The sequence below is a fragment of the Odontomachus brunneus genome, unplaced genomic scaffold, assembly GCF_010583005.1.
Source record: "Odontomachus brunneus isolate Ranch 3 - 2012 unplaced genomic scaffold, Obru_v1 Obru_scaffold_044, whole genome shotgun sequence".
Classification (NCBI taxonomy): domain Eukaryota; kingdom Metazoa; phylum Arthropoda; class Insecta; order Hymenoptera; family Formicidae; genus Odontomachus; species Odontomachus brunneus.
This window is the reverse complement of record NW_022639494.1, coordinates 1618173-1634664: the sequence shown is the minus strand read 5'-3', so window position 1 is coordinate 1634664 and position 16492 is coordinate 1618173. Positions and strand designations below refer to the sequence as shown.

The following is a 16492-nucleotide window of genomic DNA, read 5'->3' as shown; positions in this document are numbered from 1 at the left end:
TTTGAGCGCGCGTTGTCGGGCTGAGCATTCGACACACAGAATTCCCGGACGGAATCTCCCTTCGAGCGTGTTTGCTTAACCCCTCGCAAGTTCTCTCTGATCGTGCTTAATACAAGTTGCGCGTAATATATCCGCGCGAACGCACGAGGTCGTCTCGATAGAGCGCTGGGAGTCCCACAGGCGACAATCAATATTCCGTTTTCATGTTTTGTCGAGCGACGTCGGAGGTATTCGTGAGCTTTTGCGTTGAAACGCAGGAGCTTCTTTCTGCGGAAAAGAAGGATCATGCGTTGAGAACGTCGCGAACGAAAGCGCAGTGAGAGCGGAAGAGAGGGAGAGAGATGCGAGTTTTGTTCGAAATCGCTATCCTTGTAAATTCTGGAGCACTCGGCGTGCATTGCGGAGGTGCAGGTGTATCCGGCCGGAAAGTCCGTTTCTGGTAGCGGTAGACGGAATACGGGAAGCGCGGGAAAAGCAAGAAAATTCGCTGACATCGCGCGCCTGCACGCGCTGTTTCTACCGAGAAATCGATGGTAGCGAACGAACGAAAAAAAGAAAAAAACAAATCCCGTACAATATGCTACTGCATTGTAAAAGTTGCTACTCCAACAGTTATCCGCCAAGTACTGCCTTCACCGAAACGTTAATTAATTTACCGCCTGAAACAACCTCTTCCGCAGAAATCGTGCATATCTCGACACAATTTTACAATATAATAACGTGCGCGACAGGGCACGACCGCGTTACGGTACTTGCATAATAAAATTGAAACGAGCTCCGTTATATCGTGCAAGGTTCACACGGGTGAAGCACGTGACTGGACCTACCTTATGAGAAATCACTTAGTTTCGGAACCTTAACGATGGACACTGTTACGTTGAAAATACAATAAATCGTATAAGGTTTGTGCGAAATTCATATCGTATAACATGGTTGAATTTGTCTCAATATTATCTACAACTTTTGTTACAGAGAATAAAAATCGATTTCCATCTAAGAAACTGAAGGTGATTTTGAGATCACCTTCAAGCTACAAGAGTTACAAAAAATTTTAATAATGCATTGCATAGCAAATTAATGCAAATCATGCAATATTTCCATTGGGATCAATTTTCGCCAAAATCAGTATTTACGGTATTATCGAAGTGGTTCCAGTTATGTTTGGCTTCACCCTTACAATACGCGAGAAAGGCAAGAACGTACTTGACGCGCGCGAAAAAGTCGTGGTAGAGAAGGGCGGGTTTAAAAGCGATGTCGATAAAACGGGGGTAGACGGGGGGAAGGACGGAGGTGCGCGCGAGCCAGGGTGACAACCCAACGAAATGCCTTGCAGAGTTCCACGAGGAAGCCTGCGACTCCGACGGCGTAAACGAGCGGGGCCCTCGGCGCGAGGAAGGGGCTCTGCGGGAAGAGGGCCGCGCGAACGTATCTCTGGGTCCGTCGTGGTGTTGTCCGCCGGGGGTGGCGGTGGCGGAGGGGGTGGAGGAGTTTGCAAGCGCCGTGATTTGGAACGTCGGACGGGTGGCGGTCGCGGTGTTCCCTGTGTTCCCACCATCAGCTCTTCTGTCGCAGGAAGCGCGGGGGGTTGTGGCCCCGTGGTGGGGCTCTCCTCCTACAAAAAGCGCCAAGGTATTCGGGCGTTCCTACCCCCGAAAGCGATCGAAGAATGTCAAGTCGAATGCCTGGCGAGCACGAAAAAGTGACGCGTCGAATCGACTGAAATACTTCACATTTCGAATTAGCGAAAGCGTTACTTGTGTGAATTTAGCGTCTTGAGTCTCTCTGATATATTTACACACTGAATTAAGCAATTTGAGCGAATAATTAGTAGATGGTTTTCGAAAAGATGAAAAATGACTCGTGATAACATTTTTGTTAATTAGCTGGTATTCGACTTACAGTTTTCAATCGGGCTTGGAAGTATCTGGATTAAATTGCGCTAATCTTTTGATGTAGATCGGGTTGTCGCTCGGAAGAGAGTTTAGTGTTTCGCGGAATAAGCTGTTCAATGTTAACGATCAGACGACACGAGAGATTGTGTTGCGACAACGGTCAGTCATATCCTTTCCTATTCACGTGTATCACTTGTGCACGTTTAAAGCTGTCATCGTGAATGACGTGTAATTTTTCTTGAATTTGTATCTCGGTATTCTCATTAATTTCCCGGTTAATTATGCATGCACGGAATACCACGTATACTCGCGTAAAATATTTAAGGACGACAACGTCCTTTAGAACATCCATGAGAGAGTCTGTCGCTGCGCGACGAGTTCTCCTCGTCATTTCGCATACCATAAACTTTTTGCACGCGAAAGTCATAACTCAATTAAAAAGTAAACCGCAATTTTAAGCTCGTGTCATTCTTTATATAATCGAACGATTCGGGTGCTTCGTCTTGAAATAGCTGATCCTGCAAATTGCAAGAACAGAATCTCACGTATTGCAAACCATGAAAGAGTGAAATTCGCGTCCTCTGTAAACGTGGAATGTCATGACGATTACACGGGCAGCCGGCAGTCTTATCCGAAAGCATCCAAGACACACCGTAAATCGAACAATCGGCGTAACTACGCCAATAGCCAAAAAGGGAGAAAGTAGTACTCGGTCCGCGAATTCGCTACATCGAGATCTGACACGTCGTCAACTGTCTCGAAGGCAGTGGCACCGTCTGGGGTCGCGGCAGCCGTGGACGCGGCAGGGGTCGCGGGGGCGGCGCGAACCTCTTGGGTTCCGGCGTCGCCCCCGCGAATTACGCACCAGGACTGCAGGGCGTTGCGCCTGGGCTGCGGGAGGTCGTGAACATCCTCGGCAAGAGGAACCAAGCTGGCACTTTGACGGGCGTAGGCCCGCCGCCGGGAACGCTGGATAACGAGAGCGCGTGCGACGAGGAGGAGGGGACTTCCACCAAGAGACCACCGAGGCCTCTCTACAGGAGATTAATCAACTACGTGAGACAAGCCTGGACCGGCGTCAAGTTCGCCCTAGGTATATTACCCAGATTTATCGATGTGAAAGAGCGAAAAATCGTCGCGCGAGAATGCGTCCCGTCGGGCAGCCTTGTAGCGGGTAGAGGTGCGCATAGTCGGGAAGTTTGCCCCGGAAGAGACGTGTGACGCAGTGCACAACCGCCTGCCTCTCTCTCTCTCTCCTCTCTGTCTCTCGAGTTTATCGCGTTAAGTGGCCCACCGAGAAACGAAGTTGGGGAAAAGGCGGAATGCCTCGCGAGTCGCAAACTCGATGTATATCCCGTGTTACTCGTACGTCCTTTCCTCGAGTAAGCTTGAATAGTGTAGCCCGCGGGAGAGAGGGGGTAATTAAAACTACGACTTATGGCTTCGTTAAGCGGCACGGTTACTTAGAACTCTTTATGCTCCATATTTGTGCCGGCGACGTTACGTGCTAATCAACTGTGTAACGCACGCATATTAACGTGCATCCCGATGAAACTGTGAAAACACAACGGCAACAATCTACGTGCGCGTACGTGCGGCAATAAAAATATCATGATGCGCGAGAGGCAACCGTTTCTTCGTGCGATTTATTCAAGAACCGAGCAGTCTTGCGGGAACAAGGTTCTACGTTTGATCGAACCGGAATATTCGATGCGTCGACGTCACAGTGTCTTACGTGCACACCACTTTCCATCGGAGGACCAATAAAAGCGTGACTAGCGCACTTGTTCGGGAAACATGACGGCCTGCGGGGTTTTCCTTGGCGGTTGAACCAACGCTGCACGCTGGTCACGTGTCTCGCGGAGTATCAATGTTGCATGCTGCTCACTCGCTCCTACTTGTAGGGATGCTCGCTTGTCTTCCACGTACGCAGCTCATTACCCTGTGCCCCTTTTCCAGTCGACCTCGCGCGGATCCGCCAACTCAACTCGAAGCTTCAATTTCAAATTGAATTAGCTGACGTGTTCTCTTGTCGAGATGCACATAACTCCAATAATACCTTCCATTTCCGACTAAAAATCAATAACTCAGTCACATTAAATGCAGTAATAGGGTGCATGTGTTGCATACGCCGTGTAATGTACTACACATGTACAACGCATGCATTTACCATGTTAACGCTGCGTATTTAATATGGCTGAGTTGCTGCTATTCTTCTTAAAATCACTCTCCAAAATACAATCAGTATAATTTTCACTGAAATGTTAACTGGTGATTTAGTTATAAGTATAGTATTGCAATCAGTAAAATCTCCCGCATTGAATTAGTTAATAGTAGCGTCTGTTCTCATTATCAATGCATTTTGCGGACATGGACAATGTAATTACACGCAAGGTGCATGGAAACCGTTAATTCCGTTGTCACAAACGCAGAAACTTGGATTTAATATAATGTATTATATAACAAATTTGTTTATCACAGATTTTGCAGTAGTTTCACTTCCACTGGTCAAAACAGTGAAAAAATAAGACGAAGCAGGAGAGTGGGAGTGCTTTCACTGAAAATTAGTATATTTGCTGGTAATCGGTGAATTAGTCTTTGTATCGATTCAATCAGAGACATTGTCATCAATTCTCTTTAAGAAAGAGCAACAGTAATATAAAAATATATAGACACAATGTGCCTGAGCCAAAATACCTCCGGAAATGAAAGGCATTATTGGAGTTCTGTATAGAGACATTTTCTGCACCACCAACACATGTGTCCGTAATTATTGAAGTTTCGTATAAATTATTGAAGACCTTACGTAAGATTCCACATAACTTTGCTTCGAAACTTATCGTTTACGTGTTTAATTGCGCGAACATTTCACGCGACGATAAATTTGCGCACGGTTGTAATCTATTCTTAACGCACCGTGCACGCTGATTTGCGGTTTCCATTAATGCTTCGAAAATAAAATGGACACGGGTCACGATGTATAATGCATCGAGGTTTTATACGACACACGTACAGTTATGTCGCGTGGAATCGTTTGTTATGCGCATAAACCAGTAGGAATTCGTAATTTATACGCGAATAGTTAACTGTTACCGTGAGAGCCGCCGTGAGAATCCCGATTTTACGCGCGAGGTCGGGCGAGAGCTTTTTCACGGACCTCCGATTTGCACGTATCGATTTAGTATTTGCTTGAGCGTATCGCCAGTCGCCGGTAATTCAAGGAGGGTGAACAAAGGGACTCGGGATCACTTGAGAAGGGCCCGCAGGACGTAACGCACGGCCGACCCAGTTAATTCCTCCGAGCTCGAATTGATTTCTCAAATATTTATACGGTATGCCATTACTATTACTGGCCAGCGGCCATTGTTTCGTGAGTGTTTCACCGTCGCCCAAGGTATTCCTTTCATTACGCAATGCTCGAGGGACGAGACTTCCTAGTGGCCACGCAACATGTATCCTGGCACCTGAGATCTCTGGGTCGTGAGAACGCGTTTCATGAAAATTCATACGGTCCAGATGCGGTTTCGTCCGCAAATTACATTTTCACAAACGGATTTATGAGGGAAATATCTGGAACCAACGTCGTCATCCGTCCGACATATCAGTACGAAGGACGGCGAAATATCGTCCGATAAAACGCGCACATCCCTACGTTCGTTGGCTCATCCTTCCGTCGGCCATGATTTTATTCCATCGCAAGAGAGGATGTTAAAAATAGAGCATTTCTGGCTCTATTTTTCCTGAAAGAACTTGAACTAATCATTAAGAAACTGTTTCTTCTAGAAACAAAAAGTAAATTATTTGTTCACTAGGGAAAGTTCCGAGGAAAGTTATGAAAATATTATTGATCCCATCGAAATAGTCACATGAAGAGTTTTTCTAAGTTTTGCACCCTTGATATATCTTTAAAAGTATAATCAATTATATATTTATGTCCTAAGAGGAGAATAATAAATGTAGATACATTTTTTTGTTCTTATATAATATATACATTGTAGAGATATCTAGGTAAAATGATGAAAAATGTGCTGACAAGTGTGTTGAGTGTGTGCATGTACGCTGATAACCTTCTTGATGACTTTCCTCTGATTTTTTCTCCTTCTTTCTTACCTCTTGAAGTATCTCAAGTGAAGAGTTTGTTAGGTGAAGACTGAAAAATGTAAGTAGTAAATTCTTCCTTTTGGAGATCTCCCTGCATATACAACATATAAATATTGTATAAACCAAAAAAACAGACTTCTCTACAGTTACTTCTCAAGATATAAATGTATAACTAAATTTATTTTAAAAATATGTCAAAGCGTACAAAGCTTAAAAAATACTTTATATGGCTATTTCAATATTCGATAATAAGTCTAGATTTTCATAACTTTCCGTGGACTTAATTGACAAATAATTGTTATTTTTTGTTTTTAGAAGATTCCAGAAACAATTTCCAATGATTAATTAAAGCTCCGTTAATGGTCCAAGAATGGCTTGCTTTTATTATTATTCATAATTTATATTAATAATAACATTCTTTATCCGACCATTGTTATGGGACCATTGTTAAACGGATCCATTAATCATACATTAATTAACGTTAATTAAACGAATACATTAATTATATATTAATGGACAAATTATTGATACTACTTGTTCAAGTAAATAACAAGTGCCGATATGTTTTAATAACAAAGCAAACCGCTCGTTGTACTTATTTGACATACAGGTCCGCCATCAAGAAAAGATTGTGTATAAAGATATAATTTATTTGTTCACGTTTTATTTAAAATTGGCATGCTAAAAAAAGAAAAGTCGCTTAATAACGGAACATTGAAGAATATTGAATTCAAATAGGGGATAAAGCGTATTTAGAGATATATTTGTCTCGTGAATTTGTGGAAAATCCGCTTTAATAATGACTGTCTGAAATATCAGACGCTATTTGTATTAAAGTACAGAAGATACGCACGAAGGATAGATATTCTCGCGGTGCGGATGCGAGCACCATGCTGAGTGCGCTCCGTGTAATCCGGGGCCGCAGCTTACGGTATGCATTAATGCAGACCTGGGTGTAAACATCATTAATAATTGCATCCACGTAGAAACAATTCATCCGTTATTGTAGTGCGATAGTTGGGAGAAGCTAAATCGTAGACATCAGTGTATTACACAATCTGTTTGCAAATTTACATCCGCCGTTTCATCAAGATGCATTTGTGAAATTATAAAAGGAGTAGAGATGTGCGAATCAAGGATTCTTCTACGTCAAATTAAATTGAATCAACGACATTCCATTCGAGACAAACTAAGTCAAATCGTCGAAAAATTCTAAACTACGGTGAGATAATAGTATTTGAATGTGTGATAACACACGTGCTAAATATCTCTTCCAGAGTTGCAGTGTACACGGTGAATCAATCTTTCAACTATCTTGAAACTATCCTCCAGCTATCCTCAAACTGTCCTGAACCCCAATTACTGATATTAGAGCTCTTTTTAATTCTTTAATTCAGTATCTAATCGATTCTTTTTAAGACTCGATAAATAGGAAAGTCCAAATATGACTTGCTCATTATATGTCAATTCTTATTTGTTAGCAAGAAATATGACTTTTCAAGATCGCTACACAATATGTGAGATATGTATTGAATAGTTCAGATTCGAATCAAAAATATTTAATTCGACTCGAATAATTTGCACATCACTATGAAAGAGCAAAGCGAGAAATCATTCTTGTCATGTCCACGACGATTGAATAATATTATCTCACTCTATTATGTTCACTTATTACTCATTTATGATGAATGCCAATTTGCTTCACTATTATTATTCTCGGGTGCAACTGCATTCGAATATTAAACAGCGTACAGTACTGACTGCATTCAGCCTCATGGTAATCGAGGTCTCGTTTAATCGCGATTGCATCCGAACGGAATAAAATGTTGCGGTGAACGATTGAATGATAGAATACACGGACGAAAATCTGGTTGAAATGTCTTGCAGACGCGTTCATTGTCGACGGATTCCTGATAAACTTTCTGAAACTCGGAGATCGGAAAAGAATTTTTTTCCCAGTATATATATATGATGTTAATCGATCATAAGGGGAACTGTTTGTCGTGAATCAAATTTAAAATCGACTCACGATGCATAACGCCGCCGACGGAAATAAGTTACATTGACGCATCAGCTATTGATTGCGGCCGACCGCAATAAATATCGCATGCCCGGTAATTAATAAATTGAATTCGGAGGCTGCTGTGTAATAATTAAAAATAACGATCCCGTCGAATTAGCACTTATCGTGGACACGCATAAACGTGCGCGTAAAAATTCAATGGAATCTCCGTTTAGCGGGATCGCATTTTCCCTCCGCCGTGCGATCAGTCTCAAAATTTTTTGCGGGCTGTGCCGCATAAATTAATCTGATTATGCAAAATTCCGTCTCTCGTTCGTCCCGAAACGTCCGTGTATCGGAATAATCCCTGGTTATTCGTTTATTTTTTCTTTCTTTTTTTTATATAAGCCTTACCCTCGTGTATATATAAATAAAGTGGCGAAGAAATTGCCTCTCTAAAGTCTCCCGAGCGATAGCTTCCACACCCTTTATCACCGATTGCGAAGCGCAACGTAATGAAAAAAAGGACATCTACGTGATTCGCACGCCCAACCGTTTTCCTCTTACTTCGCGTTAGCTCGGACAGCTTCGAAGAATTTGCGGACGCGAGTCGCATCGGGAAACGTAGCGTTACATCGAAGAAGTGCCTCGGTCGGTCTCCACGGGAGCGTTCATAAACATCCGAATATTCTCGTCCGATTTGCGAGCGCATAACAGATTCCTGCGGGATCGCTGTCGATGAACGCATCGACGGGAGCTCCGGCAGTCCCGGCCTTTCATCAGGAAACAGAGACCGACGTGCATGCTGCCTGTCGAGCGGCAACCGGTGCATTCCGCGAGGAATGCCTTTCATCCCTCGCGCGGATCCAATATCTCAAAAGAGGAGGCAGCACTGACATCCACGATTCGGTCCTCACCTCTCCTCTAGACCGCCATCCGGAATGAGACGTAGGGTCGAACGGATGTTGCCTCGCCGTTGACCCTATTTACGCTCGGTCAAGCCGTCCCTTTTGCTTACAGAACTATATGACACGGAAGACTAGATAGAATACGCACGGAAGCAGTCTTGTTGTCTAGATTAAATTTGGAGTCCTTTTGTTCTTGTCGCCGGCGACACGCCGTTCCAAAAGAAAAAAGAGCGGATGCGTGATGTGGAAATAAAATGTCTCAAACTTTTACAAATAAATATATCTGACATTTTTTTCACACAGATAAGAATTAATTGAGATAACGTTAAAATAATGATTTTACTTATAGCAGTGATATAAGTTGGATTAGATTTAGTTTTTACGAGGCGAAGCTCTGTAATGATAATTGCTTCTGATCTATGAAATATGTTACTTGTAACTTATTTTAATTTTTTTATAGAAACTTTTCTGAGATTTTTCTGCTATTTATTCATGATAAGTTTTTGAAAATATTTTAGTTGTTATTTTAACATTATTTCAACTAATTCTTAATTTCGCCGAAAAATATTTTAGATAACAATACCCTATAATGATAATTGTTTTTAATTTATGAAATACGTTATTTCAACTTATCTCAATTTTTTCATATAGATTTTTCTGGTATTTTTCTGTTATTCATTCTTGAGAAGCTTAAATATCTTATTATTTTAACGTCATCTTAATTATGCCAAAAAAAGTTTCTAGATATGTCTTCTTTCAGAAATATTTGGGACCATTTTTCCGAATTCCGTGAGAATCGGAGGGTGAATCTTACCAGCACTACATCCACTCGATTTATAAGTTCCTAAGATTAGCAAGACGTTCGATTTCTTGAAGACATTGACAACAGTTCAATGGAAATGTGCAGAATTTTTCACGACGAGACGAGTTTACTCTTTTCGCTCGACTTCTTTCTACCCAAGATCTTTCGATCAGTGCTCCCCTCGTTTGAGATTCTCTACGGAATTACCAAAGTTACGGTACAAATATACGCGACATGCCCTCTGACCGAACGTTCGCGCTATCGTTCACCCCGCGACCGCTCGGCGTCAGTTATCGGTGGTGTCTCGTTTTTGTCTCTTCCTCCCGCTGCGTCACATTTGTCTGCAGATTGAATCTGAGGAATCTGGCGCTGTCGGAACAAGACGATTCGATTTAAATTCCAACACCGGATTGCTCGCCCTCTCGCTCGCTCGCCTCCTAACTTCCGCGACCCCTCGTGTGGAAAACATAACGTAAGCTTCGTGTATTCGTGGGGCAGGGTGGCGGCGTAAAACTGCTCCGAATTTCCGTCCTGAATCCAAATCTACCGTCCTACATGGAAACGGCGTACCCATCGTATGCACGATACGGGTTCTGATTTCCAACGCTCGCTACTGCGCGCCGCTGTTACACGACGTGAGAGGTATTTATTGCGAAACCACTTCATCTCGCCCCCTTATTTCGAACGAAATAGCGAAGAATTGTCCCCCGAGAAAGAGAAGTATTAGGATGGCAAAATGTCGCCGTCGTATAATTCTAGAAGCGATTTCTTTTCCACGATATCGCTAAAATCGCGATATTTGTCCTTCGCAAAATTGCGGAATGAAATTCACGTTTCTCCCAGAACGAACGGCTCGTGTATTTTACACTCTGAATAAATATCCACATAGATTAGTTGCAACGTCCTTATGAGACAAAATCTTTTCATTGTGATTTTGAAACACATATTTCTTTAGAAGAGAAATGTATATATGTATGTATGCTGATTCACTCCCCTACACACGTACTCGCTTTTCGCATTTATCAAAGAATTCATACATATTTTTTTCGCCCTCTTACACATCCGGACGAATAAATTTTACCGTGGATTTCAACTGTGCTTTATAGCGAGATTAAAAAGGGAAACGGGAGACGTTTGCATAAAACGTGCGATCCAGCGGGCACGTTTAAGGGATTGCGATGACGCAATTCTTCCACGACCTTATGCCAGTATTTGCGGAACACATTTATGGCATACCGCTCCGATCGGCGGGTTTGCGACGCGCGGCAGCGAAAATTCACCTCACCCTAGATCTCACGGTGCCGCGAGAGACGTCGAACGAGATCTCATAAATATTCTATAAGCCACGTGACACAGAACGGATGGCTTTCGAACTACAAGGAAGAGCAATTTTTGCAAAATCTCGTCGGGCACTAACGCGGTTGCGCCCGTCTCGTTTCCTTCTGTATCGCCGTCTCATAAACGCCGTGCTTTACTCCGCCGAAAGTTGTTCCGCGTTCCTAGTTTCTTGAAGGTTCGACGGGCTCTTTCTCGGATAAAGAGGGCGATCCCGTGGGAAATAAGGTTCAGTAATGCAGCGCTGCCACTCACGTACAACCAACCACCCGCGAGCGAGTGGAACTTTATGAATTGCAGCGCATTCCAAGTTCCACCTGGCGAAATAGCGTACGTTTCGTCACTTCCATATCACTTCCGCGGGTACCAATTGAAACGTACGAAAAGGTCTGTGATTATCACCATATGTTACACACACACATACACATGCAATGATGGTGCAGTGGAAATTTCTCCGAGTGAAAAGGCAAATTTAAAGAATTTCTCTCTTGAAGTGAATCAGCGAAAATGTTTCTGATTAAATCAGTAAAAGAAGCATTTCACCGATAATCAGTGAATACTTTGCAAATCCAAATATTTTAGCTAAATCTTTTTTTTATTTTACTGCTTTATTCATGTCTCATTAATTTTGGTCAGTGGAGGTAAATTTTCACTGCAAAATCTGTACATTACAAATTCGTTATACACTTTGCCGAATTTTCAACGATCATATATCATACATCGCCGAATTCACTTCGACGAAAGCTGCTAACGTGCCTAACGAATAGTTCTAGCGAGAAATATGATGAAGTTTAGAGATTTGTCATTTGGTAACACGAAGCAATTGTTCATCTGAACAAGTCATGAAGTTAAAGTAAACACTGTTAACCCCCGATGTATGTGTTCTAAGCTTATACGCACCTTGTAAGCTTATACGTATACTTGAAACTTGAGTTTACTCCGGAAAACACACTCGTATGTCTTCCAGTTAGGAAGTACAGATTATAATTTTGAAGTTCACGGTCTCTCCAGGCATTTTCTTAAATTCGAATCAGATGCTATAGTCTGAGAACAAGTCACAGATCTCGAAGCTTTCGTGCGATATGACGGGAATCGCAATTGGTCTTCATATCACATGAGAGTTCCGATCTTCGAATTCAATCTCAGGTTTCTACCAGAGATCGCAACGTGTCGTCGAATTCGAATTCGAATTTTACGGACTGTCGAATCAGTTGATATATCGCACGTCGAGAAAGATAAAAGATATATTAAAGGTGGAGTTCAGAAAAGAAAAATAGAAGTAGGAGAATAGTTCCATTAGTCTAGAATTATTTTGTTACGTGTACAGACAGAATTGAATATTTAACGAATAAAAGAAAAATTAATTAATTGCAAAATTTAGAATGTCCAGTATTGTGAAATCTCTGGAAATATATTCTTAGATATTATGCATAAAAAATAATTAGGAAAAGTTAATTGTTCACATTTTTATTGTCTAATGTTTCCAAAGATTTTTGATGCTTCAAGAGTCCACAAGAAGTTGTACGGAAACCATGTTCGCGTAATAGGTCTTGAAATGGGATAGATCCTTCGTAATGTGGCGACGCCGCCAGTGTTTCATTTGTAGGCGAAAATGTACGGGTAAAGCATAATAAACAGAACCCTCGAAAGTCGTGGTATGCACGAAGGCGTTAAGGCGAGCGAGATGCGCATAGTAATTTAGACGAACTACAGGCTAAGTTAGCCAATAGGGATTGAGGGTTGAGGAATACGTATTTTGAAAGGGATCAGGACGAACGTATCCCAGAATGTTTTGGCATATGACGACTCTTGGGTGCAACTATGTCTTCTTGAATTTCTATTTCTCCTATCTTCTATCCTTTTGGTGAATTGGTCTTAGGAAACCAACGCGATACATTTTGAAAAGCGACTACATTTAGTAGAACTGCGATACACATACATTTAGACCTTTCTACCACGTTATTGCCCTCCTTTTTGGATCTTTCCACTACACATTCATTTTGTAGATGTTTCGCGTCAATAGGTCTGCTACCATATCTACCCCATAAAATCTCAGTGAAACGTAGCTTGCCGTCTTAAGCTTCCAACGAAGTTCTTTAATCTTGTTAGAGCTTTCCAACGGTCCAACGGACCCGCGATACACGAAAGGAATTTGCCGATCTGCCCTTCTGGCGATTAACGCAAGTTCACTCTGTTTTTACTTCGCAGATTCGGAATACGAGGAAGAGCAAACACCGAGATACAGACCGGACTCTTTGGCGAGCCTTTGTCGAGCCACCAGATTCACGGAGGCCGAGCTGAAGAGGATATATCGCGGCTTCAAGGCTGAATGTCCTACGGGAGTCGTCAGGGAGGAAACTTTCAAGTGCATCTATTCCAAGTTCTTCCCCCAAGGAGGTGAGCTCAGATCTTTAGATACAGCAATATTTCTGTCGTGATAAATGATTCCTTATTAAGCAGTTAAAGAAGTGGGACACCGTTCGCTAGAAAGAAAAAAGATATACGAAGCATACGAAGTTGGCGAATTGTTAAATATATCTTCCTGGGGTTTCCGCTTAAATGCATTATGTAGATGGAAATTTTATTAATAATTGTGTTTATTATCAACTTTTCTCTCTTTTTCTCTCTCTCTCTCTCTCTCTCTCTCATATTTCAAAGAGAACGGTTATTAAAAGCGATACGTTCCATCATTTAAATCGGCGATGCGAAAGGCTCACTGTATTTTCTACGTCCTTTATAATACGTATGTCAGATAGATTTCTCTTTCCTGTGTGGCAGGAGACACGAATACGCAGAATTGCAAAATGATGAACGTCCGAATAGAATGGTTTCACGCGCGCGCGCGGGGCTTTATTATGCCCGAACATACATAACTAGATCTGGAATTAATAGATACTTTGAACTAGTCGTGTCTCTTTCTACATATGCATTCATCATGACTGTCGAGTATCCGAGGAATCGGGAACGATATCCGAAAGCCGATAGCTTGACAGTTTGAGATTTAGTTCACGTAAGATAACGTTTTGATCCTTCATGAATAGTAATCAGCAGGAAAATGATACAAAATAGTGGAAATATATTTAAAGTACTTGGATGTTGATATATGAACAATGGATAAATCTTTCGAGGTAAAAGGGAGAAGAGAAAGAGAATCGGAAGAATAAGTATCCTGCGTGATTATGCACTGAGAGAACGATTTGTTGAATCAAATAAACGTTTCCTTGGAATAGTCTAAATAAATTATTTGGTTGACACAACATAAATATTGCTTTGGAATTAAACCGCAAATAAATATTTTTGTGGCGTCAAATAAAATTTTGTTCGATCAATCAAAAAATTCGTTTGGACTATTCCAAAAAAGTGTTTATTTGATTCAACCATCGTTCTCTCTGTATGCATAACATATGAGCGGACGGAGAACATTAACTTACGCAAACTAATTAAAACTATCCAACTATCATAGCTGCCTTCGAACATCGTGCCCGATTCCTCGGATACTCGACAGTGTGATGAATGTATATGTAGAAAAGGACGCGCTTAGTCATCAAAACATCTAGTTCTGAGAATTCTGTTTCGATCTGGGGAATGGTAAGACAATTATGAATTCCCGTGCACAGTTTAAACAGAAAGTGTGCGCAGCTCAGGTTGATTTAAATTGAAGAAAATTAAATGGGCCGAAGAAGATCTTACTTCCGGTCGTGAAGAGGCTGCTGGTCTTTCTCGCTAACGCATTTTTACCGGCCAGCATATCTGCTGAATATCTGCTGAATATTCCAAAGAGTATTTCATGGTGGAATTCATAATTAACAGAAATAGCGGCCCCGCTTTGGCCTGCGCTTCATTTTTGCCAAACACGCGTTCTCCGATAACGATTTTTCCTGACGCGCGACGCGGAAGAATTCCGCAGATACCGAAGAACTGTTTATTTTGCGAAAAAATAGTCCAATGTGCCGTCCGCTTTATTTATTCGCCGTGCGTTTATTCGCATTTAGATTTTCTCGTGTTGCAACGGCAACATCGAGGATGCGTCGAAGAGCATCGACATGGGGAGGGAAAGAGAACAATCCAACTGGGATAACTACGGCTCTTCGCTGAGCGCGGTTGCAGTAGTCATGGTAACCAACTCCGAGATCAAAATGGCACTACGTTTCAAATGTTCCCTTTTATCCGTTCGTATGAGAGAGCAGGAGAGGTATGAGAGAGGTTATCTATGACTACGCCTCTCTCTCTCTCTCTCTCTCTCTCTCTCTCTCTCTCTCTCTCTCTCTCTGTGCATCAATGCGAAGCAATTTTCGGTAGCTGCGTTCCTCGTATAAACGCGTTTTAACTGGCGCCGATTAACTTTGTTACAGCGGCATTGAGTGCCCGGCCGTTTAACTGAATGCCACTCGAGTGAAATACTTAGTGCAAATTTTCTCACGACTCGAATGCCGTTCGTTACATCTCCTTTAATCGAAACGATTCTATCGCAATTTCGTCACGCGAGTCATCGTGTTCTCTTCCTTTCGATATGAATTGAAACAGAGACTCCAGAAGGGATGAGCACTTGGAGTCGTAACATTTATTTATTTTTGTAGCAAAAGCCTTCCCTGAGTACGATCCATGACATAAACTGACTCTCGCGTTCGCATTGTTATGAAGAAAATGACGGAACCCGCGATAAAGATTTACCCGTGTTCTCGTGTCACTGAATCTCTGCGGCGTGGTCCAATATCCGCGTTAATAAAACGCCATGATATAAAAAAAAAAAAATATGAGCGACGGGCTTTTCGAAGCATTCAACGGCCGCGGTATCGTGAGGCGTTTAAAGCTTCCCGTCGTCGACAAACTCCTCTACTCCGGAGGTTTCATAGCCGAGGGCGCGGGACCGCGTCGATATCATGATTTGTTTGTCGCTCGGCGTAAAAGGCGGGTCGAATGCGAATTTACGAGCGATCGAGCCGAAATCCTTGGGAAAAAATCTCCCGTGCGCCGAATAGACGACGGCCCCGGGCGGGCATCCGTCCATCTTCGTCGACTACTATTTTACGATTTTACAGCTCGCCCTATACGCTTCGCCTTGTTTTTTCAAAGAAGCCTCTAGTACCGCCGTTCGTCCGGGGAGATAAATACGGCATTATCCGGCCAAAGCTTCTCCCGGAGAATATACGAAATATTGAAAACGCGCTGTACGAGGATTTAAAACTTGTCCATGGCGCGGAAGGTTCACTTGGTAGAGAGAAACACAGACTGTGCGCAGACGAACGGACTTTCTATGAAGGAAGGAAATATCTTCGTGTTAAAAATCGTGGCACATGAGATGAGTTAAGATGAAACTACGACGTGTATCGACGGATATACGTTTATTCTGATTTTTTCTTTTTTTTTGTATAGTTCGCGAGTCGAAATTTTAGCTTTATTCTCTCTCTCTCTCTCTCTCTCTCTCTCTCTCTCTCTCTCTCTCTCTCTCTCT

At 42.3% G+C, this 16492-nt stretch overlaps 1 protein-coding gene across 3 annotated transcripts in view; it reads left to right on the top strand.

Annotated features, from left to right (window-relative positions):
• The window catches only part of LOC116844668 (Kv channel-interacting protein 4-like), a 159488-nt gene that overhangs the window by 108142 nt on the left and 34854 nt on the right, over positions 1 to 16492 (top strand). For all 3 annotated transcript variants that reach the window (XM_032816528.1, XM_032816527.1, XM_032816529.1), the window contains 3 exons: positions 1334 to 1629; positions 2656 to 2985; positions 13249 to 13437. In XM_032816528.1, the coding sequence (XP_032672419.1) occupies positions 1334 to 1629; positions 2656 to 2985; positions 13249 to 13437 (815 nt within the window). The remainder of the gene's footprint in view (positions 1 to 1333; positions 1630 to 2655; positions 2986 to 13248; positions 13438 to 16492) is intronic.